At 37.8% G+C, this 25572-nt stretch overlaps 1 protein-coding gene across 5 annotated transcripts in view; it reads left to right on the plus strand.

The window, feature by feature from the left end:
* The window catches only part of DMXL1 (Dmx like 1), a 78352-nt gene that overhangs the window by 46878 nt on the left and 5902 nt on the right, over window positions 1-25572 (plus strand). For 2 of the 5 annotated variants that reach the window (XM_033084681.1, XM_033084685.1), the window contains 16 exons: window positions 936-1184; window positions 1563-1676; window positions 8566-8729; window positions 9712-9848; window positions 10180-10265; window positions 12025-12226; window positions 13458-13575; window positions 14810-14872; window positions 17854-17940; window positions 18553-18674; window positions 18789-18930; window positions 22670-22720; window positions 22996-23056; window positions 23540-23667; window positions 24031-24123; window positions 24588-24679. In XM_033084681.1, the coding sequence (XP_032940572.1) occupies window positions 936-1184; window positions 1563-1676; window positions 8566-8729; window positions 9712-9848; window positions 10180-10265; window positions 12025-12226; window positions 13458-13575; window positions 14810-14872; window positions 17854-17940; window positions 18553-18674; window positions 18789-18930; window positions 22670-22720; window positions 22996-23056; window positions 23540-23667; window positions 24031-24123; window positions 24588-24679 (1909 nt within the window). The remainder of the gene's footprint in view (window positions 1-935; window positions 1185-1562; window positions 1677-8565; window positions 8730-9711; window positions 9849-10179; window positions 10266-12024; window positions 12227-13457; window positions 13576-14809; window positions 14873-17853; window positions 17941-18552; window positions 18675-18788; window positions 18931-22669; window positions 22721-22995; window positions 23057-23539; window positions 23668-24030; window positions 24124-24587; window positions 24680-25572) is intronic. The other 3 variants (XM_033084682.1, XM_033084683.1, XM_033084684.1) reach the window with 3 other exon arrangements.

Below are 25572 nucleotides of genomic sequence, written 5' to 3' on the forward strand. Positions count from 1 at the left end.
TTTATGCTGGTGAGATACATTTAGGGAGCTACATTAGAGGGAGCGTTATCAATGTTATACATATAAGTTGGAGCTTCAGTTTACAGCACTAACTTTAATGTAAGCACAGCCCAGAAATGTGCTTACTTACTGTGAGAATTGTTTCATAAATCAGAAAGCTTCACTTTAAAAATCTTCATGGAGAGCTTGAAGCAGTCTTTGTATTTGATGCTATGCCATTTTTTCTTTTCTACCAAACATTGTCACTGAACCTAGGGATTGTATCAAGAAACTAGCTTGTCATCTGTTTTTTTGTTATTTAATTACAGGGTTAAATTTCTGATGAGCAGCACAAGGAATCGTTAGCAGTTGTTCTTTTGAAAAATATCACCTTGAACTGACTTCTATTTTTTTAATAGATTCACATGCTCTATGTGCAAATTGGAGAGCATGACAAAAAGCAGAATTCTTTGGCCATGACTATGTGCATTTTCATTTGTGTGCACAAAGTTTCACAGCTGAAACCACATCTGAAATTGCACCCTTTTGTAGGAACATAAAAACTCTACAAGATATTTAGTACTTGGATAAAAGAGCACCTACCAGACAATGTGTAATGCAAGTTGATGCCCATGGTTTTTAATTTGTTTTACCACTAAAGTGAGAATATTCAGCTTCAACTTTGAATATTATAATATAGCTATAATAATTGAAAAGTGTTATACATTTCTCTTAAGCATTAGTCCAAAACAGGAAGCTAAAAAACTAATAAATTGTTAAAAATTAAGAGCTTGCCTGAAGTTTTCAACTTAGGTTTCAATGTGTAGAACTTGGAATTTTTCTACACTAAAATTGCTAAGTAACATAGGTTGCCAAACAAAATACTCATAATAATCTGGGGTATGTTCGTACATATATGTGCTTTCTCAAAGAATATGTTTATTTTACATAAACAGGAATGACGGCTCTGATACGTCTCTTGAATTCTGCTGGCGAGGAAGCCCAGCCAGGTCTCACAGTTCTACTTTGTGAAATTCTAACTGCTGTCTATCTCAGCCTGTTCATCCATGGCCTTGCAACACATTCTAGCAATGAGTTGTATAGAATTATGGCTCATCCACTTAACAGTAAAATGTGGTCTGCTATCTTTGGAGGAGGAGCTCAGACGCCCAGCAGAGGACAGCAGCAATTAAAGACAAAAACTGGTCAGTTCTCTTATTTGATGTATATTTGTCTTCTTGATTTTTAAAGAAAATTATGTGACTGCTGCAAGCTTAATTACTTTAAGTAGTTTGTATTCAATAAGAATTCTGTACGGTTTTGGATTTGCATAGAAAAACAAGTATCGGAAATTATTGGTGTAGATAATGTGTGGAAGAGAATAGTGAAGCAGAAGTGAATGCTACTGAAATAAGGTTTCCAAGTAGCACATCTGCTCTAATATGAGGGAGTTAAGTTGATCTTACAGAGTTTCCAATACTATTACCATCTAGTTTTTGTGTTTGTTTTAAAGTTTTCCAGTTCTCTCCTAACTGGAATATTTTCCCATTTTACAAATACAGTATGTTTTCTCTCTTTGACAGGTAGGCACTTCCCAATGCCTAGCCCACATCAGGTAGTAGTGTTCTCCATGGAATGCGTGGGGTTTTCCAAATCCCTTACTTCCTTCAGTACTCATAGTCCTACCAAACCTTCAGGCAAGATACTAGTTTTAGTACTAGGCCTCTACATGCAGTTTGCTATGTGTGGGATTTTTTTTTTGCATATGCAGAAAGACAGAAAAACTTCTGTTTGCAAGCCATGATATCAAAATTTAAAGCAAAATTTTGTCATTAAAGAAGCACATAAATTGGGCCTTTTTCAAGAAGAAAATTGTCAACACTATAGTGTTCTTATGGCTCGTCATTTGAAATAAATACTAAATATAAAATTGCTTTGACCATGGTTTGAAAAGATCAGAAGTGTTTCATATCTTTTTTTGGAGAGCTGCTTGTTTTGCATTTTGAATATAAGCATTATTGTGCATGTGGATTTCTAAGTGTTCATTCCAGACATTAGAAGTGAAAGGAGTTTTGTTGATATTCTAAGAACCCTTTAGAAAAGCGAATAATCCTCAAGTTTTAAGTTCAGGTAATGATAAATTATCCTCAGGTCCAGAACAAATACCTTTAATGCTTTTATTTTTCGTATGGTTGTGGGCTTTTTAATTTAGTTTGACTTCTGTAAAACCAACTGCAAAAACGCTACAATTAACCAAGTTTTTAAAGTAAGATTTTGTAAATACAAATTCACTTAAACTCTGATGACTTTCTAAATCACATCTGAATATATGTGTAGGGAGATAAAATGTAACTTTATATTTTAAAAAAATATTATTATTTAGATATGTTACATATCAAAATGTCTTACATTTGTGGAAAACTGTAAATGTGGTCTGTTTAATATCTTCTTCAGACTTTTTTCCAAAGTTTTCAGAGTAGAAATCTTTAACCAAAGGTGAGCTCTTATTCTAGATCTGATTAACTTTCTCTGTGGTACTGAGTAAACATTTCTCTCTATCACTTTGGTAAGGTTTGGTAATATTTACTGTTACAGAATTGTCAGAAGCCCTAATTGGCTTTTTTTGGCAATTCTGCTAACTAGGTGTTGGCAACTGTATACTAAACTGTGTTAATATTACTGCTACCACTGGTTTAAAATGCTAAATATTTCTACAAAGAGGTGTATTCTAAAATGCATACTAAATATAACCTTTATACTGCATGTTTTTCTGAAGAAGGAATGCTGACTGGCTGATTGCAGGTTTAGTAAAACTGTTGCTGGAAGAATCCAGAAGCTCAAACAAACTTTAAGGGAAGGAGGAGCATTTTTTTATACACACTTGTAGGGATAATCACTGAGAAAGGGGCCTAGAGGTGTTTTGGAGTCTCTATCTTTGAGTTACTCAAAAACTTGAAAAAACTAGACTAGTCAACCCCGTTCTGAGCAAGGGGTTGGACTAGGTGTCTTTCAACCAATGTAATTCTAGAATTTAGTGGGTTATTACTTGTTTTTAATGTGTGCTTTTGTAAAGCAAATTTGGAGGAAAGGTATTTCTCCAAAGTTCCTTTCTCTGTCACATTGAAAAAAACGTTGAGGAGAGGAAGGAAAAAAATAGACCTCCAATGAAACATAGGGATTAGGATTAAAATCAGCTCTATTTTTGTGCCTTTACTGTTTCTGACACCCAGAAACAAATAATGAGAAGTGACTGGAATGCTTGTTCCAACCAACTATGCCATATTCTTCTGTAATATTATATGAATTTTTTTCTATATCTTACCATTTTGTTACACATAACTAGACTCTTTTCAATTACAGTAATTTCACGAATACAAGCCGCACCAATTTGACTAAGATTTTACTCCTAAACCAGAAATGCGGCTAATAATCAGGAGCGGCTAATATGTGAATAATTTTCTGACGTTTACAACCTCAGAAGTGCCAGCCAGGGTGCTGAGGCGAGCAGCTGCAAAGTCAGCATTTTGCGATTGTTACAAATCGTTACTCTGTAGCGCCGCGGGTGGAGCCTGGCTGCCTGCAGGCAGCACGGGGGGCGGGGAGAGAGGAGGGAGAGCTCCCTCCTTACCTCCTCTACCGCAGCCTGGGGAATAGACGGGGGGCCCCGCGCCGCCATTGCCACGGCTCGGGGAGGATGGGGGGGGACCCGGGCTGCCACTGTCGCGGCTCTGGGAGGAGGGGGGGGACCCGGGCCGCCACTGCCGCGGCTCTGGGAGGAGAGGGGGGACCCGGGCCACCCCTGCCACGGCTCTGGGAGTCGGCGGGGGGCTCCGTCCCCACCCACCGCCGCGGGAGCGGCAGGGGCTCCGTCCCTGCCTGCCACCACAGGGCAGCGCCGGGCCATGGTGACCGAGCCCAGTGGCAGCGGCGGCTGGCCCCCAGTGGCCCCGCTGAGCGGCAGCGCCGGGCTGGGCTACCTGACCCCGTCAGCAGCCCCTAGCGGGCCTAGCCTCCACAGCCTTAGCTGAGCCAGTAAACCCTGCCCTGCCGCCGTTCTGTTACTATTTGGCAACTTTGTTGCACGCAGGTCCTTGCTACCAACGACAGAGCGGCTTATATTCAGGTGCGGCTCATTTATGGACAAAAAACGAAATATTTGCCAGCACCCAGAGATGCGGCTTATACTCAGTGCGGCTTGTATTCGTGAATTTACTGTATGTTTACATCTAGATTTTTGTGAAATGCTTCCACTCTCAAATGGAGATTGAAAGCTAAAAATTCTGAACACTAATAATTCTAATACAATAAGACTATGCGTGTCTTCTCCTCCTTGCCTCCTTAGTACATGTCTGAATGTGGATGTTGATCTCCAAGTTTGAAAGTTATTTTAAGAGATCATAACTGTAGGTACAGCATTGGTAATTAAGTTATTTCCCTTTCTGCTCTTTGCTTTAGTTGACTTGAGCAGGTAGTAACTTCAAATACAAAATTTTACTTAAGTAAATATGATCTTTCTCATAAACTCAAATGGTAAAAATAGGAACCAAAAAGCAGAACCCGGTAGTCTTACAAATTCCTAACCCCTATTAGGAATTAGTATTTTATAAAAAACTTTCCTTATACCTCTGTCACATAAAGATCACACAGAACAAAGCAGTTTGAATGCTTTTCAAATCACCATACTTTTCAGCTATACTTTTCTTGTTTTTGCAGTTTCAGCAAAAGATTTTGGCAAACAGAACTTGCTTATGATGTTCTATTTTCCAAGAGGCAGTTATCAGCTGAAAAAGAACCCATTGATTATAGTAGATTTTTTCAGAATCACATTTAGCACATTTCTCTTAAAAACTACCTTAGAAAACTGTTTTATAATTTAAGTCTCTATAGAGCTGGTAAGTTCTTAATCATCCAGTAGGTTCTTAAGGGAGAATTTGACCTTTGCTTTAACAGTTAGAAATCCATAGTTTCATTTCATATATTCAGTTATTCTGCGCTGCAAGACCAAGTGAAGGGAAGTTGGAAGTAATCTGCCTTTTAGCTCTTCCTAGGAAGCTGTAAGAGAGGTAACAGATCTTTTGATTATCATTGCATGCCTTAGAACCTGGAAGAAATTAAAGGATTTTCCTTGCCTGAAATAGAAACTTCCTGTCTGAAATATTTCTCAATATTTTTTGTTATTTCTCAAATAACAAAAATTTACTTTTTTCTTATAAGCAAAATGGGAACAAAGAGAAATGCTTCAAATAAAAAGAAAAAAAAAACAACCCTAAACAAGCATGTAAAATATTGTAATTAGAAATGCATGAAAAATTTGGAAGTGTGTGTAATTGGTAATTTGAAATATCAAATGATGGTAAGAATTTTAATGATATTTTAAATGTAGGTAATTTTTTTTAGAATGTATAAAAAGAAATCTGTGTTAGTAGTGTTTTTCAAACCACTTAGGTAGCTGTTCTTTTATTTGCATTACAAATTTTATTTTTTCCAATGGCTACCCTGGAGTATTCTTTAAAAAAACAGAGTGATCCAACAGAAAGGAATAAAGTACTTTTTTAAAGTAAAACACTTGCCTTTTGAATTCTGCTTATAAAAACAAACTTCAGGCCCATACTTGCTCATTTCTGTATCATGCAACACTTGCTCCTTATTTCATGCCTAATGAATTTCTTTTCTTTTAAGTAGTTGCTGAAAATTAGCTAAAAATTCATAGTGATGCATGTGCATGCTCCTTAACTGATAAGCTTTGAATAATGAAGTGAAAATGTATTGTACTGCGGTTATTGTGGTTTTGACTTTTAGTACAGGTAAGTGGATTTCAAATACTATCCCTAACAGGAAAAAAAGTTATGATACAGCATAGAAGTGCACACTTAGTGTTGTCATATTCCTGTTTCAAGATGAAAGATGGGATGTCTTCATCTGTTATTAGATTCCATATATAAATTGTTTTGTGGCTGTTGTGGTTTAACCCCAGCCATCAACCAAACCCCAGGCAGCTGCTCACTCCCACTGGCAGGACCAGGTAGGAAATGGGAAGGGTAAGACATAGAGAAAGCTTATGTGTTCTGATGAAGACAATTTAATACCAAAAGCTGTGCACACAACCAAAGAGAAACAAGGGATGATTTCGCTGCTTCACATGGGCACGCAGGTGTTCAGCCAGCTCCGGGAGAGCAGGGCTCCATCACAGTAAAAATTACTTGGGAAGACAAACACCATCCCTCTAAATATCCTCCCCCTTCCTCCTCCTTCCCCCCACGTGATGTACTGATGTATGACCTTGATGTCACATGGTCTGGAATATCCCTTGTGTCTACTCCCAGGCACCCCCAACTTCCTCACCAGCATGGAAATACAAAAGCAGCAAAGGCCTTGACTCTGTGTAAGCCCTACTCAGCAATAACAAAACATCTCTGTCTTATCAACCCTGTGCTCGGCGCAAATCCAAACCACAGCCTCACAATAGCCACTTGTGAAGAAAACTGACTCTACCCCAGCCTTAACCAGTACAGTAGTTCAGCTGGTTGTGATGATGATAATGTTTGTCTTCTTAGGTGGTCAAAAATCTTTATGAATCCTGGAATAACATGTTTATTCCTGGTCCAGAAATGACCAAACATAATAAAGTAATTCCATTGACTAGTGTGAGAATTTGTCCATTAGAAGAAAACAAATAAAAAATTGAGGTATGACAAACCTGGAAGTATTTTTTAAAAACCGTGTGTTTAAATCTCACATGGCTCAGAGTTACAAATTGTACAGTTACCTCAGTTTATATTATGACCAAATAAGTCTTATGTATGGAAATAAGTGTTTGTAAATTACCGCTGTTTTTCTTTTGTTCAGAATGTTAGACCTTCTGTTTTCAAGTGATTGGAATACCCATAAAAGTTTTGAAGGACATAGTCTTTCAGGCACCTGTCAAGACTCAGAAAATCTCTTGTGGATAAAACACTTAAAAAAAAAAAAGGGTATAAGAAATACATTGTGGTAGTTTACTCCAGGAACATATAGGTGTGCTGGCTCTTCTTTTTCCTTCCCCAGCATTATTAACAGGAGAAGGTAATTTTGGAATCTTCAGTGGTTGTTAGTTTTGTGAGCCCTTGGTAGCAGAAGGGAATAGGAAAGTTAAAACAATAAAGAACGCCATTTGCATTTATGATGTTCATGTTAGTTCATCCTTGCAGCTGGTCTGGCCCAATGTGTTGATGCTTGAACTCAGTGACTGAGATATCTGTCGCTTAAGAGACCTCTTTAGGCCTACAGGATTGTTTTATTTGCTCCTGCTTACTACTGCTGTTAGATCATAAGGCAACCCATACTCCCCTCTGCTTAAGAAAATTGACTCATCTGAGTCTGTGTTTGAAGTTTTGTGGACTCCAAAACAAAGTTGAAAAAATTATTTTCCTTTTTATCTTCATATTTAATCTTTCTTTGTTTTACCTAAGTCTTGAACCCACTCCTCTGTTTTACTGTAGAAACTGATCTCTGTACATTACATGTATCTATTTGAAAACAGAATAAAAATATTTAAATAAACCCCAACCAAACAACAGCAAAAAGACAAATACAACCTCCACCTTTTACAATCAAGTAGGAAATTGATTCAAGTCCATTTTCTCTGTTACGAAAGATGGCCATCAAATCTCCAAATATTTCTTCTCTCTCTTGTCACTTGCACTTTTGATTCAGGAGAATCAGAACACTAACTATTGGTGACAAGCAATTGGTATCATTCCTCCTCTACTAATAGAAAGGCTGTATTAGAATATGATTCCTAACAAGATCCAGAATTATTTCAGGGTATCAGGTGATACAAATGTGTTAAGATATTCCTGAAAAGTTGAATGAACTACTCCTCAGTTGTGTAATAATCAAGAATGGAAGATTTGTAATAATCAAAAATCTTCTATTGACACTTCTTAGTTTGAAAAAATCGATTGGGGCAAGCAAGGGGACCTCTCTACTGCTAGGATTTAAAGTGTTACTGCAGATAATGAATCCATCCCTGTTTAATAAGTTGTATATTAGATCATGTTAGTTAAAATGTAGTCTTCTATATTTACTGGAGAAATGTGTTGTTGGGGCATAGGCATTTAGCAGAATTGTACAGTTTAGGAAAGAAATACAGATCTCCACTAGAGGGAGACATGGAGTTAAAAGTTGGAGTAGGAAAGGCAGTCTTACGTATTTCCAATGTATATTCTGGAAAACAAGTGTCCTGGCTTGTCTTAAAAGCAAGCATAATCAATATTCAATAGCTCTTATTAAAATTATTCAGTTTTGCAAGATAGTTGCTTAAATAGTAATATTTGTCACCTTGGTAAGAAGATACCTGCTTATGCAATTATAGGTGTGTTATTTGTGCAGGGAGTTTTTATATTCTGGAGTTCTAGTTATATATTAGTTTTATGTATTTGAGAATTAACATTCTCTATGTTAAGTTGTTACAGAAATGCTAAGATAAAATTCTGAAAAATTATAATGATACAAATTTTTACTTTTCATGGAGAGTCCCTTTATTAAAAGCAACAGGGTGCTAGAGAAAATGGTTTAAAGCAACATGTCTATTTTCTTCTCCTGTAGATGATGGAGAGAAACAGCAAAGACATTACAGGCTTTCATCAAAAACTTCTCCAAAAGAATGTTCTCAGTTGCCTGCATTGCCATTAGTAGACCAACAACCATCGTCTTACAAAGAAAGATTTATCCCTCCTGAGCTTAGCATCTGGGATTATTTCATTGCAAAGGTAATTATTTTACTGTTTTGACAATTAAGTATTTTCTATCACTTCTGGATTGGTAGTTTTTCTCTTCTTAGTCGTTATTCTAGGTACTGATGTGATAGAGTCTGCTTCTTTTTATTGCTCATGTTTAGCTTTTTCTAAAATGCAGCCTAAACATATTTTTGAAACAAGTTGTTTCAAAATCTTGAAAAATCTTCATCTTGAAAACTGTTGTTATTCAATTAATTTATTTTCAGATAATGGTATGAACAAATTATGTTGATTTTTATAATTACACAGTACAAAGATCAGCTAATTAGGGGAGCAAGGGAATGTGAGAAACATTCATCAGCTATTTCAACAGGGTGAAATGCATATGCATACCTACTGAAAAATCAAATTGTTACCTTGTTAAGTCCATTGTGGCAGATCTTTATTTGTAGAAAGTTACATACTTCTGTGGAGTTACATGCACAATTCTATATCAAGTGTTTCCTCCATAAGCAAAATAAATTAGGTAAGTGTATTTTAGGAGCAAGGAGAAAAAAGAAAATGTGAATACTGAATAGCACAGTCTGGCAATTATAATATTCATAAATATTGAATACTGTAGGGTGAGGATAGGATTTCTCTGAGTTCTTGGAAGAGCTGAAGAGAATACACCCTGGTGGTTTTGGCTTCTCTCTGACAAGCTCATGTGTCCCACATCTGGTTTGGTGAATGTGGCTTGAAAATAAGATAAGAATTGGAAAGCAGTTAATGTTTTCATTTTTAGCATTAGAATTTTCTGTAATGTAAGAAATAGTTAAGGTGTTAAAGTATGTAGTGCTTGTGGACAATTACACTTTTCATGAGGTAAAAACTCCAAATCTAACTAAACCGAATAAGGTGACACATCTGCTATTTATAGAAAGCATAAAGCATTATAACTATTCAAATTTTAAAAGTTTATTTAGAATGAGATGTTGACTAGAAGATATTTACAGAATTTTGTTGAAATTTTTAGCCATTTCTTCCATCGCAAAGTAGAGTGGAATATGATTCAGAAGAGAGTCAGGAAAGTGATGAAGATGAAGACAATGATGAAGATATGTTTGCATCAAATTCACATAACCAAGAACATTCTAATTCAAATTCTTACAGGTAAATAGCTCTTTAGGCTGCAAGATATTTTGCCACACCTAGACTTGCATTTCTGTTTTTTTATTTTTGAGATACGATACCAATTACTTGATATTTCAGTGTATTATCAAGACTCGGTAGTTAATTTTTCACAGTAATTATTTTATTCATTTTGTTAGTATGTGGTATAGTGACTTTTGAATTCAAAGTACCTGTAATATTTGAAAGTATGGTTTGTAGTTTTTAGTAGTTTATTATGAAGATTTGAAGCTCTAAATTTAAAACCTAATATTAAATAAGTAAGAATATAATTTTCCTATTAGTAAATGACTTACTAGTGCTTTCTTGTTAGTTGGTCACTGATGAGATTGGCAATGGTTCAGCTGGTACTTCACAATTTGAAGATTTTCTACCCTTTGGCTGGACATGATCTTTCAGGTAATAAAGCAGCAGAGTTGTCTCTTCATACCTAATTAGCACATTTAAAATCAGTAATGTGTTGAATAATATACATATGTTGTAGCTTTTAGTTCAAAAGTTCTTAGTTTTTCAGTGATATGGGAATAAATGTTGTAATACTGTTTATCATACATGTATATTTATAAAATTACATGGTGGGTGGCTAAGGTGAATGGATGAGAAAGATGCTCAGGTCTCATGTTTTCTTTGCTTTTTAGTCATGTAAGAATGTTTGCAATACTTATTTCCTGGTGGAAGCACTATAATTTTTTTGTAGTTGAGCTAATATAACTCCTACTCCTTGTTTCATGAAATCATAGAACAGTTTGGTTTTGGAAAGGATCTTTAAAGGTTATCTAGGTCCAACCCTGCCCATCACATTGTGATCAGGGACATCTTTCACTAGATGATGTTGCTCAAAGCCTCATCTGACATAGCCTCCCACATCTGGGGCATCCACAACCTCTCTGGCAACCAGTTCCAGTGTCTCACCACCCTCATCATAAAAATTTCTTTCTTTTATCTGGTCAAAATCTACTTGCTTGGTGTGAAACCATTACTCCTTGACCTATCACTGCAGGCCTGGGTAAAAAATCTCTGTCTTTCCTGTAAGTCTATTTTAAATATTGAAAGGCTGCTATATTATGTCCCTGTAGCCTTCTCCAGTCCAGGCTGAACAGCCTCAACACTCTCAACCTGTCTTCACAAGATGGTGTTTCAGCCCTCTGACGTGTTTTTGTGGATCCCCTCCACAGGTCCCTGACATTCCTGTAGTGGGGATGCTGTACATGGATGTGGGCCAAATACTCTCCCTCGCCCTACTGGCTACTCTTCTTTCGATGCAGCCCAGTATGCGGTGGGCTTTCATGCCAGGTCATGCCCAATTTTTCATCCACTGGTATCCCTAAGTCCTTCTCCATAGGGCTGCTCTCAGCCTGTTCATCACTCCATTTTGGATGCAGGTGCACTTGTCCTTGCTGAAGCTTGTGAGGGTCACATGGGCCACTCCTCAGGTCTGCCAAGGTCCCTGTGGATGGCATCCCTTCCCTGCAGGAAACCAGCAGCACCTCTCCCCCTGGTGCTGTCTGCCAGCTGCCTGCAGATGCCCTCACTACCCCTACCTGTATCCTCATCAGAGAGATGGGGCAGTACCAATCCCAACATGCATCCCTGAGGGATGACACTTATTATTGATCTCCATTTGGATGTTAAACCATTGAATGTAACTCTTTGGGTGATGTCATTCAATTAGTTCCTTAACTGTCAAATAGCCCACCCTTTTTGCTGCAGTTGAGAGGCAAAGATGTTGTGTGGCGTATACTGTCAGAGGCCTCACAGAAGTTAAAAGTCGACAACATCAGTTGTTCATTCCTTGCCCTCCAGTGCAGTCAGTTCACAACAGAATGCCACTAATAGATTAGTTGAGCACAGTTTGCCCTGTATAAGGGAGTGTCTTACCACCTGCTCTTCATCCTTATACCTTGACAGCTTCAAGGAGATTCTGTTTCATAATCATCTGCTCCATTATATAATTTCTCCAATACTGGAGATATTTTTTAGCAATAATAGCCCTAAGCAGTTCATATTTTTGTACTTGTAAATACAGACTTGAGATTTGAACAAAGCTTATTTGTGGAGATATTAGAAATAAACTTTAGCCTTCACCTGTTGGAATTATCTTTTCCAAGGTTGTAATGGAAAGGGGAGGGGATTTATTGTTATTTACTTGTCTTTCTAGAGCTTCCAGTTAGCTCCCCGATATGCCATGCAGTTTTGAAAACTCTGCAGCGCTGGGAACAAGTTCTTCTCCGACGTCTTGAGCTGTATGGAGGTCCACCTCAACATTATATTTCAGTTCATGCTTCTGAAGATGCCCTTGCTGCTGGTCCTGCATTGCTTCGCCACAAAACTTTACTCGAACCTACAAACACTCCTTTCAGGCGAGTCTAACTTCTGTAAACAGTGACTGTAATAGCTTTGATATAAATCAAGCATTAGGTTGTTAGTGCATGTGATAGATTACAACTTCAATAACTATGTGGAGGATACATGTCAGATTTCAAGTATGTCTGATCCAAAGCAAGAGGAGGAAAAATGTTCCACAGTTTCGTATTTTTTAAAATTCTTCTACTTAAGCTTAACATAGATTTTGAGTATCTCTGGAAGAAGTATGCTGGACAATGAAACATTATATGGATTAGTGACAGTGATTTAAATAATTCCCCTCGTTTTGAGGTAATAAAATTACCTCACAGTCTCATCCGTACTGTTACCTAAAATTAGGGAAGAAATACTGATTATTTATAATATTTTCATAATTATGACTTTACATAATTGTGTGTTTAGCCAGAAAATTGTGCTTGGTCTCCTAAAGTCTAATTTTTAGAATAGATTTCTGCCTTTTTACTGTCACTTGTGGATTTCAGGATACAGAAAGTCTGGCTTTTTATTGTAAAATATTTCATCATATTCACACTGTCAGTAACTGGAGTTGTTTAAAAGGGACCTGTTTAACATGGATTTGCTGCTCACACTATCTTTAAATTATTATTTAAAGCAATTCAGAGTTTGATTGATTTTGGCTTGTCATAAGCTACTATGTAAAACAACTATATTGGTATTTATAATTTTGGCTGGAGCGTACCATTTCTAAGAATAAGCATAAACATTTGAATTCTGATTCTATAATACTTCCAATTTTGTTACTGAAAAATCATGGATGTTTCAGAGATGTTGCATAGCTGATGATGTGTTCCTAGCAGGAAGCGTTAGTCATTCATTGTCCATGTGAAACAATCACTCTTTAGGGTTAAACAGAAATTATCCATACTGTAAAGAATGAGCTGGACTAATAAATAATCTGTATGGTACTCTTACCATTGTGTAATCTCTTGAAGAGATTTTCTCACTTTTCCCAAGATAGAAGGAGGTGTTAGTACATATTCTGTTTCTTCTTCCTTTTGCGCCTCTTCTCACATGCAGGTTTTTCAGGAAGAGGTTGTTAAAAGTGCTTTCAGATAGGTCTTGTATACTGTCTACACCTCTGTAGTTTTGCTTCACCATTTCTTCTGACTATAGTTTGAATAGAATATAAAATACTGCACTCTTGTATAAACATGAGCATGATGTATAAATGCGAGCACGATTTATTCAACTTTGTTCTGTTTGTAGATCTAACAGTCATGTAGCGCTGTCTGTGAAGAGGCTCTGGCAATACTTGGTCAAACAGGAAGAAGTCCAGGAAACTTTTATCAGAAATATTTTTACAAAGAAGCGATGCATAAATGAGGTTGGTATGGTATATAAGACACAGAAAATATTGCAAGTCAATCTCGTAACTTTAAGTTATTTCGCCAGCTTGTTTGCTTCTGGTGCATGGAGGGTTAATGTACTTATCAATGACTCCAAGTCTATGGTATTTCATACAAAAAGTACTTGTCCATTGTTTCACAGAATACAAAAATAATCAGACTTTGACTGTAAAATGACTAGCACAATGTTGCTATAGTCAGTTCTTTAAGATCGGTATAAAAGCTGCCTCAAATGAATGATAAAATGGACCATTTCAAAGATTTAATCCAGTAATCTAATGATACAGAGTACTGGAAATTTTAATTTGTCACTACCATAGTCATCCTGGCTTTTATCTACTGCTTCTATAGCAGTCATGTTATAATTCAATTTTAATAGGAAAAATGCTCATACAGCAATTACTATTTCTGTCCCTGGTTATTTGTCCCAGTTTTTAGTTGGATTCTAGTTCCAGATGCAGTTAAATGTTTTTAAATGTTGGTTCTGTAATGAGATTTTGGATTTTTTCTGTCAATTTGTTTTATTTTCTTACCTACTCCTGCTCCTAATTTTGAAGAAAACATAGCAGAAATGGAGGAGAGAGAAACAGAGTGAACAAACTTAATATGCAGGAGAAAGAATATTCATGACTAATAAAGCTGTGGCAGTGGGGAGTTCTGCATGACCTAACCTTTGTCCTATCACACCTAGAATATTAGCTTGCTTGGGTAATGTTGTCTAATTGCATTCACTACAGAGTGCAGTTAAATGGAAAATTGTTCCTTTTTGCTGTCAAAAATGCATCACTTCTGTCTATACTTTGTTAAAACAGCCATGCTGTTATGCTGTATGGACAGGTATTTTGGAAAATTTTAGATGTGCTTTGTATGTTTTAAGGTAGGCTCACAGCTTTACACGGCATAGTTGGCTTTATTTTCTATCTTGTTGCTGATAAAATATCAGTCTAGATTACTTATTTTTCAAGAAATTTGACTTTTGGGATGGACAAGGTGCTGTTGCAGTACAAAGTAAATAATTCTTTACTGTAAACAGAGTTTAGAGTTTATTAATTCTTATTATATAAAATATCTGCATGTGTTTGCAAACATGCTGTTGTGTTTCAGTTGCCCTGTGTTGAGGTAAGCAACAAGGAATTGAGGCTTTTCTTGATACCATAAATGTTATGCCTTATCTTTATGCTTTGTTCTATGGTGTTTCTTTCCTTGGTGAAGTCATTAGAGGAGCACAATGAAACCGTGAAAAACTCTGTGGTGGAGGAGCCTGCCATCAATAAGGTACATAGTAATAATCCTCAAATATATTAGACCTAAATTATGATTTTTTTTCCTAAGTGGTGCTGATCTCTTTGCTCATGTAGCAAACAAACTTAAAAAATAAAAACATGCGAGGGATTGAGTTCAACTGTTACAGAGTTTAACTGCATTAACCAACTAAGTACAAACTATCTATTATCAAATTCTGTAGCTTGGCCAAGTGAAGAGCTGAAGTTGAGATTTGCTCAAGTGACAAAAATTCAGTAGTAGTGTGATACATTGTACATAAAGAACCTTTGATCAGTATGAGCTGGCTACAATACTTGCTTATAAATGAAGGTGATGAGCTGTGCTTGGAGCAGTTTGTTAGCATTATAGGAGTTTGTTACTGAAAGCTTTCACTGAGGCTTATAATAAAGATGGTGACAAGTCAACCCATATAACAGTGTTTTAGCAACTGTCTTGAAAAATTGGTGTGACATACTAAAAAGGTAGAGTACTGTGCCTAGAAACTTGAATAACATTCTTTTCTTTTACAAAACTGGTGTGAAGACAGAAATGTGAACTTTGTAGCTTGGGCTACCTTGTTAGTATTAATTATGTGATAATGTAGTATTAGCAAGTAGGTAATTGGAACTGGCTGGAGAAAAAAAATAATTTCCTACAGGTTTGTTCATCACAAGACACAAATCATGGTTTTGTATCTGTTTGCTGATGTTTTATCCAGTGTTACATACATAAAATCAATGAAGTATCAATTTTCTTTTGACTTTAAAAAAGATGTTGTACTTCTTGTTCTCTAACAGCTATTTTTTTAGACTTTGTAAAAGACCATTTGCAGTTCTTTGACAGAAAAATCATGCTGTTTTTCAAGTAAAACATTCTGGTTTAAATGTTTAAAGCACAGAAAATTAAGTATTTGAAGATGAGAGGCTTGAAACAATTCTGGAATAATTCTTTGGGGTTTTCTTTTTTTAAATTAAATATTCCACTTGTACAGTAAATTCACGAATACAAGCCGCACTGAATATAAGCCGCATCTCTGGGTGTTGGCAAACATTTCGGTTTTTGTCCATAGATAAGCCGCACCCGAATATAAGCCGCTTTGTCGTTCGCAGCGAGGACCTGCGTGCAATTATTAACAGAACCGCGGGAGGGCGGGGTTTACTGGCTGAGCTAAGGCTGTGCAGGCTCGGCCCGCTAGGGGCCGCTGATGGGGCCAGGTGGCCCAGCCCGGCGCTGCCGCTCGGGGCCCGCCGCCGCTGCCACTGGGCTCGGTCACCCCGGGTCGGCGCTGCCCTGCGGTGGCAGGCAGGGACGGAGCTTCCCCTGCTCCTACGGCAGCGGCGGCGGGCGGGGACGGAGCTTTCCTGCGCCCGTGGCGCCGGCGGCGGGCAGGGACGGAGTTTCCCCGCTCCTGCCGCGGCGGCGGCGGGCGGGGACAAAGCACCCCATCGGCTCCCCGAGCCGCGGCAATGGCTGCGCGGGGCTCCCGTCGGCTCCCCGGGCCACAGCAATGGCTTGCGCGGGGCTCCCGTCAGCTCCCCGGGCCACAGCAATGGCTTCCGCGGGGCTCCCGTCAGCTCCCCGAGCCGCAGCAATGGCGGCGCGGGCTTCCCCCCCCCCTCCCTGGGCCGCAGCAATGGCTGCGCGGGGCTCCCGTCGGCTCCCCGGGCCACAGCAATGGCTTCCGCGGGGCTCCCGTCGGCTCCCCGAGCCGCAGCAATGGCGGCGCGGGCTTCCCCCCCCCCTCCCCGGGCCACGGCAATGGCGGTGCACGCTTCCCCCCCCCTCCCCGGGCCACGGCAATGGCGGCGCCGGCTTCCCCCCCCCTCCCCAGGCCGCAGCAATGGCGGCGCCGGCTTCCCCCCCCATCCCCGGGCCGCGGTAGGGGCGGCCCGGGTCCCCCCTCTCCTCCCCAGGCCACGGCAATGGCGGCGCCGGGCCCCCCCCCCGTCTCTCCCCTGGGCTGTGGCAGAGGAGGAAAGAGAGCTCTCCCGCCTCTCTCCCCGCCCCCCGTGCTGCCTACAGGGAGCCAGGCTCCGCCCGCGGTGCAACAGAGTAGCGATTTGTAACAATCGCAAAATGCCGACTTTGCAGCTGCTCAGCTCAGCACTCTGGCAGGCACTTCTGAGGTTGTATTAGCCGCTCCTGATTATTAGCCGCATTTCCGGTTTAGGAGCAAAATCTTAGTCAAATTGGTGCGGCTTGTATTCGTGAAATTACTGTAATTCAGGTTTGAATTCTTAGTTCACCATTAGTTTGGCAGTGTTGTTGCTTTTACTGTAAAATTATTTTTTAACTGCAACAGTCTGGATCTGTAACCTATCAATTTAATTATTTCAGTGCTGAGCTCTTTAATTTTGAAAAGGACTGCTATAGTGCTGGTATAATTAAGAGTTCTGTTGTGTACTGGCATGTACCTGAATGCATTTCTGAAATACAAAATGATAGGCAGCATTCAAATCCAGCATTAGTTCACATTGAAAAAAAAATTACTTGATAGCAAAAGGTTTGTGGTTCTGGCATGTACAGGATTTCTGATTTATTTAATTGTAATAATTGTGATTAGGTTGCACTGACGAAGTTCAGGTTCATTTTCTTGTTCAGGAGCTTGCCTTCTTTTGGATTATTGCTAAGGGCAATCATAGACTTAGCAAGCTTTTTTGAGACCAAAACATCAAGATTCAAAATTTCAATCAACAGTGTGTTGCATGCAGCATTGCTGGTTTTCAGCACCCCTGAAAAACTTGAGAATGAGCATAGTATTGTGGCTTGTGTGACAAATTACACTTTGTTGCTGTGGTAATCTTAACACGGCAATGGGAAGTTATGTTATTACACAGAACAGGTTTAGCGTAATGGTTACAGGCTGTATTTGAATTAAAATTAAGGGTAAAAGAGGAATTTCACACATTACATTGATTTGCTTCTGTACTTTCAGTAAATCGTGATATTGCAGAGAAGTTTGCATTTAACTGTGCTTTGTATTTTAAATGCAGGTAGAAACAGATTTGGGATACCCTGGTGGCAAGGCAAGAATAATCCATAAAGAGTCAGACATCATTACTGCTTTTGCAGTCAATAAGGTGAGTATAAAGGAGGTAGAATAATCCAATTGCTGTGTTTTCCATCTGATACACAGGTACATTGTGACTGGCTTTGCCAACCATCCTGCTGTTTTCAGCAGCTACTACTTTTGGCGGTCCCTTCTCTAAAGCACTTCAAAATTACTTTTTTATAAACAGTTCTATTACAAATTGTCTTCTTTTTTCTATTGTGCAGTGAATTGATTGAAGGGAGAGGTGGCTTCTACTTTTTTTCTAGGCTTCTGTGTAGGAGTATTTGTCCTTTTCTGTCAAACAGGAAATAGTCTTTTCTTCTCTGTTCACTCATGTTACCCTTCAGACCTGGAGGAGGGGAACATGGTTGCAAACCTTGTAGTATAGTTACCTGTGCTTATCCTCTGAGAAAAGCAAGGAGATACTTGAGCTGCTTGGGGGTATGAGATGCAAATACTGTGTGATACTATCTCAGATGCAAATAAGTTTTTAAAGGGAAATGTCAAGTATAAATGTACATAGATTTGTAGATATAAATGTTCGGGGTTTGTAAATTAAGTGTATATTTTTGTGACCAGTGTGTATTTTGTGTGAGAGGTTTCCTTTTGCATCTGTTTTTCTGTATGTTATTTTTTTCAGGCAAATCGGAACTGCATTGCAATAGCATCAAGTCATGATATTCAAGAATTGGATGTTTCTGCAATTTTAGCTACGCAAATCTATACCTGGGTTGATGATGATATGGAAATAGAAAATAAAGGGTATATGTTCTTGGTTTTCAATATCACTTGGCTGTCATAAATCAGAGTAACAAAATTTTATTTTGTATTTAATGTTGCTGTTCAGAATCTTAATTTGTCTTTTTTCATTTCTAGGGCTGATGATTTCCTAGTTATACATGCTCGTGATGATCTGGTAAATGTTCAGGGAAGCACTCCTTATACTCATAGTAATCCTGGCACACCTATCAATATGCCTTGGCTTGGTAGTACACAGACTGGCAGGGGTGCATCTGTGGTAAGTCACTTTTCCAAGATTAGTTTTTTGTATTCTATCTACTTCTTTTGTGTTTTCAGTCTTGCTTGTTACATTTTGCACTTTATATAAATAAATAGAAACTTTCTGTGTAACCAAGGCAAGCTGGATGTTTTTTTGGTAACAATTCATTTAATAAGTTAAAATATTGCACAGAATTTAGGGGCACCAACTAAAGAAGCAAAGCTTTCAGGCAAGTCATACATGCTTTCTTTAAAAGCATCATATAAAAGCAAAGAATCAGGGTTTGGGTAAGAAGTTAAACTATAAATTCGTCTTTATTGACTTGAAGCTAAGTGGTCCATTTAAAAAGCATATATTCAGTAGGTTTCAGACTATAAATTCATAAGAATTGGGTAGAAATAATTGTAGGAAGTGTTGTAGTAACTTTTAAGTATAGTTTTTGTCTTCATTCTGAGCTTCAGAAAGAGCTGTTGTGTCTGGAATGAAGCTTGGCCCTGAGCAAAAGGCTATTAGGTTAGATTTAATTCAGATCAAATGATAATTGTTGCCTGGCCATTGACATTCTTATCTTAGTTCCTGCATAGTATAGGTGCAGATCTGTTGATTAGCTGGCTGGGAGATGCTTTTTTGGAGACACTTAAGTGAGCCGAAATGGTCATACAAGATGCCAGTATCTCTCAGTCCTTCTGTATATGCAGTGCAGGAAGTGGAGTTTTCCCAAATAACTAACCAAATGCATTACGTCTTGAGACTCAGCTGTACTTGATGTCATTCAACAATTCAAAGCGAGTCTATAACTGGTGGCAGAATGAGGTAATGATATGTTAATGAATATTGTCTTTGACTTTTGAAAATAGCTGATGAATAGGAGGAGTAAATAAGGAATAAGCATTATAAGATTGATAATGTTTTTCACATATGGAAGTGGGTATTGTGCCAGTACCTGCACCTCTGCCTTCACTTTAGGAACTACGGGTCCTAGGTGCCAGTGTTGCAGCTCTGCTATTACAATCAGGTCTCTTCTGCAAGTATTCTTTCAATGCCTTTGCCACTTTCTCTTCTCACTTCTGTTTTTAAAATATATATATCTATCTATATATATATATGTACATACAGAGTTTTTGTGTTTGTGTATTTCTCAGTGTTAAGTAATTGCATAATCTGATAATGCAAGCAATATTTACATGACCTTACATTTTGCATGCAGTAAAACTTTCTTCCTAAATACATATTTAGCTCTGCTTCTGTTGAATGCTTTTCTTTTAAACTTTGGACCTAAATTTTGTCTGGCATGCTGTTTGTGGCAGACAGCCAACCACAGCACAGAACGACACCTGCCTACTAGGGAGGGAAGACAGAGGTACCTGATGAAGGACAAAGCAAATGAAGGAAAAAATAGGGATTCATGGGACGAAATAGTGTTGCTGTGGAAGAACCAGAACCTGAAGAAAAGCAGCTTCACTAAGACCTTTCTTTTGCTGCTATTTGCTACTTTGTTCCTTCAGATACTGCTGATTCTTGGCATCATCTTTGCTTTTCCATAGTGCGCAGCCCATCCAGTAGTTGTAGTGCACTGGTCTGTACCATTACTGGCTTTTCAATCTCATTGTCTTTGCTTCACTTTCATCAGCAAGGAACACTCAGGCAGTTAACATTTTATAAGGTGTAAGGTTTTTCTGTCATTTTTCACTGTTTCCTGGTCCACAGCTCATACAAAGCAAGCGAGGAGGGTCACTGCCAGGCACTTCAGCACAGTTTGTTTACACAGTACTTGCTGGAGGTGTTAATGAGAGAGTTCTGAAGGAAAAGCGTGTTGTACCTACAGCTCTTAAACTCAGGCAGTGTTATCAACAGCTTGTTATACAACTCATTGTGACTGACACCAATATTTAACAGTTTAACCACTGGTGGGATGCAGTTTATGTGCATTTTCATTTTTCAGTCCTAATGTACATTTGGCCCAAAGCCCCAACTGTCCAGCAAAGCAACCAGCGTTCTAGCCATTAGCTGTTCTAAAGTGGGGGCTAACAGTGTCAAATGTCAGTTACATTGATAATGGAAGTATTTGCATTTCATAATTATACTTGTCTTCTAAATTGGAGAAACTATACCACAGAGTTCTGTTAGTGTAGCCCTTCAAAGGCACATTTCTGTAAATTTGCATTTTTTTCAAAAGCATACTCCAACAGGAGTTAGGAGATCATGATGTGTGCTTATCTGTTGAATGGAAAATGATGACTTCCATTAACTTCTGGGTAAAAGTTAGTAGCTGTAAAATTCAATACTACCCTTCATTTAAGTGAAGAAATAGAGTGAAAATGAATTAATTCTTCCATTTGCATATAGAAGATAAGCTGTGAGTCTAGAGAGCAAAGTATGGCAAATATAAGTGCACATCCAATCTGTAAGTGTTTGAAAAATATCATTCTCTGTTGTCCTGAATTTTAAAATTTATATATAGTTTTACTGAACTATTTGGCTGTTTCCTTGACATTTAAAATACTTAGAGAAAAAGAAAGTGAAATACATATTTCAAGATCATATTTTTTAACTTTAGAAAGTGTTTTGGAATGAACTTGAATAACTGAAGGGCATAAGACTTACTCTTCATCAAAACTTTGAGAATTGAAAGATCTAATTCTGCTAATTAATGCAATTAAGAGGATTGCAGTTATTCCATGAATCCAAACCCAGGGAATTTTTTACAAGAAAGTAAACTGATTATTTAGAGGCTGTTTTTTTAAAACTCTGTTAATCGTATGCAAGTATATGAAGCACATGAAAATTTGTAATTCCTGCCTCTTTCCAGTTGACACCCTGATATAATGAGAGGCTGGGGGAGAATAGCATACTTTAAATACTTCGTCACTATCTACTGCCCCATGACAAAGTAGTGTTAAAATACTGTACAAAATTACAGCAACTAAAAGTCACAATTTGATTCAATAGTCTTAAAGGTATTTTCTGACCTAAATGTTTCTCTGAAAGTTGTTCAGTGCCAGCTTGCTTGTTTGTATGTGGTAAGTGATAAGATGCTGTGCAGAAGATGAGTGCCTTGGCAACAAAATTTCATATGTGTTCTCATTTGAAGTTAATGCCTACCACAAATACATATTTTGCCCTTCTAAAATATTAATGTAAATAATACATGCGTGAGCAAACCAAATCCAACATTTCTCTGAGGAAAGACAGTCCTCAAAGAAGTCAGATACTTTTGAGAGCTGTTAAGGGATAAAAGAATGAAAACTTAACTTTAACGCACATTAATAGAAAGAAGGGAAGGGAAGAGACAACACAGGCACAGATGACTTTCCTTGATTAAAAAAAACCCTTACTCTTTTTTTCCTTTTGTGTGTTGAATATATAATTTAAATAGATGGGCTTTAAATATAATTGTCTAATGTCTACAGTCCTCTTTGTGCATTGAATTCTTCCCAGCAGGAATTAATAAAATAAGAGGAAACATAAATCTGGGTGGTATGCCTAGCTCAAAGCAGATTTTGAAATTTAGAAAAAAACATGCTACTGAAAATTCACTGGATCTGTATTTGCAAAATTTGAAGAGTTATTTAATGCCAGTTACATGGTATATTGCTTATTCTGAATGGTCACAAATAATCACTTTTCAATCAATGGCAATAAGTTAACTAGACTTGAAAATAGATATATTCCTTCCTATTTTTTACTTCTGTTAAAGTTTGTTTACCTCTTTCTTTACATGCTTCTGCCTTTCTCTTGCTTATCTTACAATATTCAGGAATATTCCAATAAATTTAATGGAATCAGAAAGGAATTGGCAAGAAAAGAGGTAAGACTGCAGTCTAAGGAGTGTTTATATTTGGATCCATACATTTCTGAAGAAAAAGTTTAATATTTATCTAGATATGTAAAGCTGCAAAAGTGGTAACATCTACACTAGTCTTGGAAGACACTGACTTCTATCTCAATCTCTAAACCCAGTACTTGTTTTCATAGGAATTTTGATAGGAAACAACTCTCTGCAATCACTAATTGTTCTGCAGTTCGATAACTTTTTGTGCAGTAATACTGTTTAATTTTTTCTAATTTTTTTGTATTGAACAGATGCTCAAGAAAGCTATTAATAATGTCAGAAGAATGGCTTCTCATCCAACACTGCCATATTGTAAGTTCAGGTATTATTAAAAAAGAAAGTTATCTAAATATTATATATTTCTTACCTGTTTCTTAGCGTGTTGCTATTTTGTATAGCACAATTTATTACATATTTTGAAAGTTCTTTATAAGCCATACTTTCTGAAACTATTTTTCCATTTTAAGAAACAATATTGGGGGATGTAGAACAGCCTTTAGAAACAGCAAAAAGTACTGTATTTCTCTGTTATTTGTGACTAGAATGAAAGATACTAGGAAAATTGTGTTACTATTTCCAAGTAAATAGCTCCATATTTCATGAGAATCTAAATACATTTCTTAATCAAATAACAAATAACATGACTTTGAGTTGCGGAGGTATGTTCTACTCCTACACCAAGAGAGATACCATGGCATAGTTTTGGCACCAGTTATTTTGAGATAACATGAGTTTTCTTGAAATTAAAAAAGCTACAGCCCTTGTGGAAGGTCATGTAAATATTTTCTGTTGCAGACCTGACAGGTGCTCAAGATGGAAGTGTAAGAATGTTTGAATGGGGTCATGCGCAGCAAATCACATGTTTTCGATCTGGTGGCAACTCAAGGGTGACTCGAATGCGGTTCAATTATCAAGGAAATAAGGTAATTGGCAAAGTGCTTCCCCTCTTTCCCCTCCTCTTTCCCCTCCTCTTTCCCCTCCTCTTTCCCCTCCTCTTTCCCCTCCTCTTTCCCCTCCTCTTTCCCCTCCTCTTTCCCCTCCTCTTTCCCCTCCTCTTTCCCCTCCTCTTTCCCCTCCTCTTTCCCCTCCTCTTTCCCCTCCTCTTTCCCCTCCTCTTTCCCCTCCTCTTTCCCCTCTTTCGCCTTTCCTCTTCTCCCCTTCCCCAGTATAATTTTAAATTATCAGAAATATCACATGCTTCTAATCTAAGTATTTTCTCAAAATTGTGGATATTTTCTCTGCAATATGTACATATGTATTTACTATTACTATATATATTCTTTCAGTTTGGAATTGTTGATGCTGATGGATATATCAGTTTATATCAGACAAATTGGAAATGTTGTCCACTTACTGGAACTTCACCTAAACCGTATTTGGTAAGCTGGAAACTAAATTAGTTTCCATAAACTTGCTTTGTGTTCCCTTACTTCTTTCTGCCTTCAGAATATCTAGGAGAAGGCAAGGACTGTGCTGATAACCACTATTAATCAAGACTAAGTCGTGTATTGCTGTCATCCTGTGGACTATATGACAGATTCTTACACTCTAATCATACTTTTGAAGTGGAGAGTGGAAAATGCAACATGAGAGCTGAAATAATTTCAATGTTCATTGAGACATGTCAATAATTGTCACTTGTTAATTAATGGACAATTACACAGGGCTGCAGAGTGTATTTCCATGAAAAATTAAGAGTCTTACAAGGCATAGCAATACCTTTGTATCCTATGTTCTTTACATTTCTTAATAAACACCTTTCCTTCTCAAGGAAGTTCAATATTGCCTGCTTGCACAAAATAGATTCCTTTTAAATTAATAATTTCTAACTGGAATTTTTCAGACATGGCAGTGTCATAGCAAAACAGCCAATGACTTTGTTTTCATCAGTTCATCATCTCTGATAGCTACAGCAGGATTTTCTTCTGACAACAGGTAAGATCTCTTGTGATAATGAATAGAAGCGAAGTGGTGCCCTACTTTCTATCCTTTTCCCCACTGTTTTCTTTATGGTTCTTGTTAAGCAGTTTAAGAGTATTTGTGCTTGGTTGGTGGGAGAGGAAGAGAGAGCAGTGTTGGCAATTAAATTTATGTGCCTATTAAGGAGGGTTTCATACGGAAGCACAAATATCCTGCTCCTGTTCCACATGAGAAGAATAGAAAGGGAGGTCCTGAGTGCTTCTGTCGGGAATCCAATGAGGGATGTGTGGGAATGGTTTAAAACTGTGCCAGGGAGGTCTGGCATGATACTGGAGATCAAGAAACATTTTGTTACCAAGAGGTTCAGACACTGGAACAGGCTTCCTTGAGGTTAATCACCAAAGCCTGTCAGAGTTTGAGGCACCTGGACAATGCCCTTAATGACATGCTTTAACTTCTGCTCAACCCTGAAGCTTTTAATGGGAGGATTACATGATCCTTCTAGGCCACTTCTAGCTGAACTATTCTGTTCTGTCCTATGCACATGAACCTGTCATTTAAGTGGTTTTTATAGCTCTAGGGAATACCTCTTCATTTCTTTGTTCTTGTAAGTAAGTATTGATCAAAAAAATCAAAACCTGCTAACATTCCTGTGAATTAAGCTATAAAACATTATTAACATAAATGCTTTATGGAAATAGTAGTTATAGAATGGTTGTGTAGAAGGCATGTTCTTGCAGTGTCTGAAAAACTATTGAAGCAAATTGGGATCTGCTCAAAAGTCATTGTTGAAAGTATATTTACAGTGCTTTATGCCTGAAACAACCTTTTTAAGGTACAGATGATTTTTCAAGTGTTCAAAATACCTTAGAACATCTATTGCTGAATCAAGTCATATTTTGTTCTGC

This window comes from Catharus ustulatus, chromosome Z, assembly GCF_009819885.2.
Source record: "Catharus ustulatus isolate bCatUst1 chromosome Z, bCatUst1.pri.v2, whole genome shotgun sequence".
NCBI classification, from domain to species: domain Eukaryota; kingdom Metazoa; phylum Chordata; class Aves; order Passeriformes; family Turdidae; genus Catharus; species Catharus ustulatus.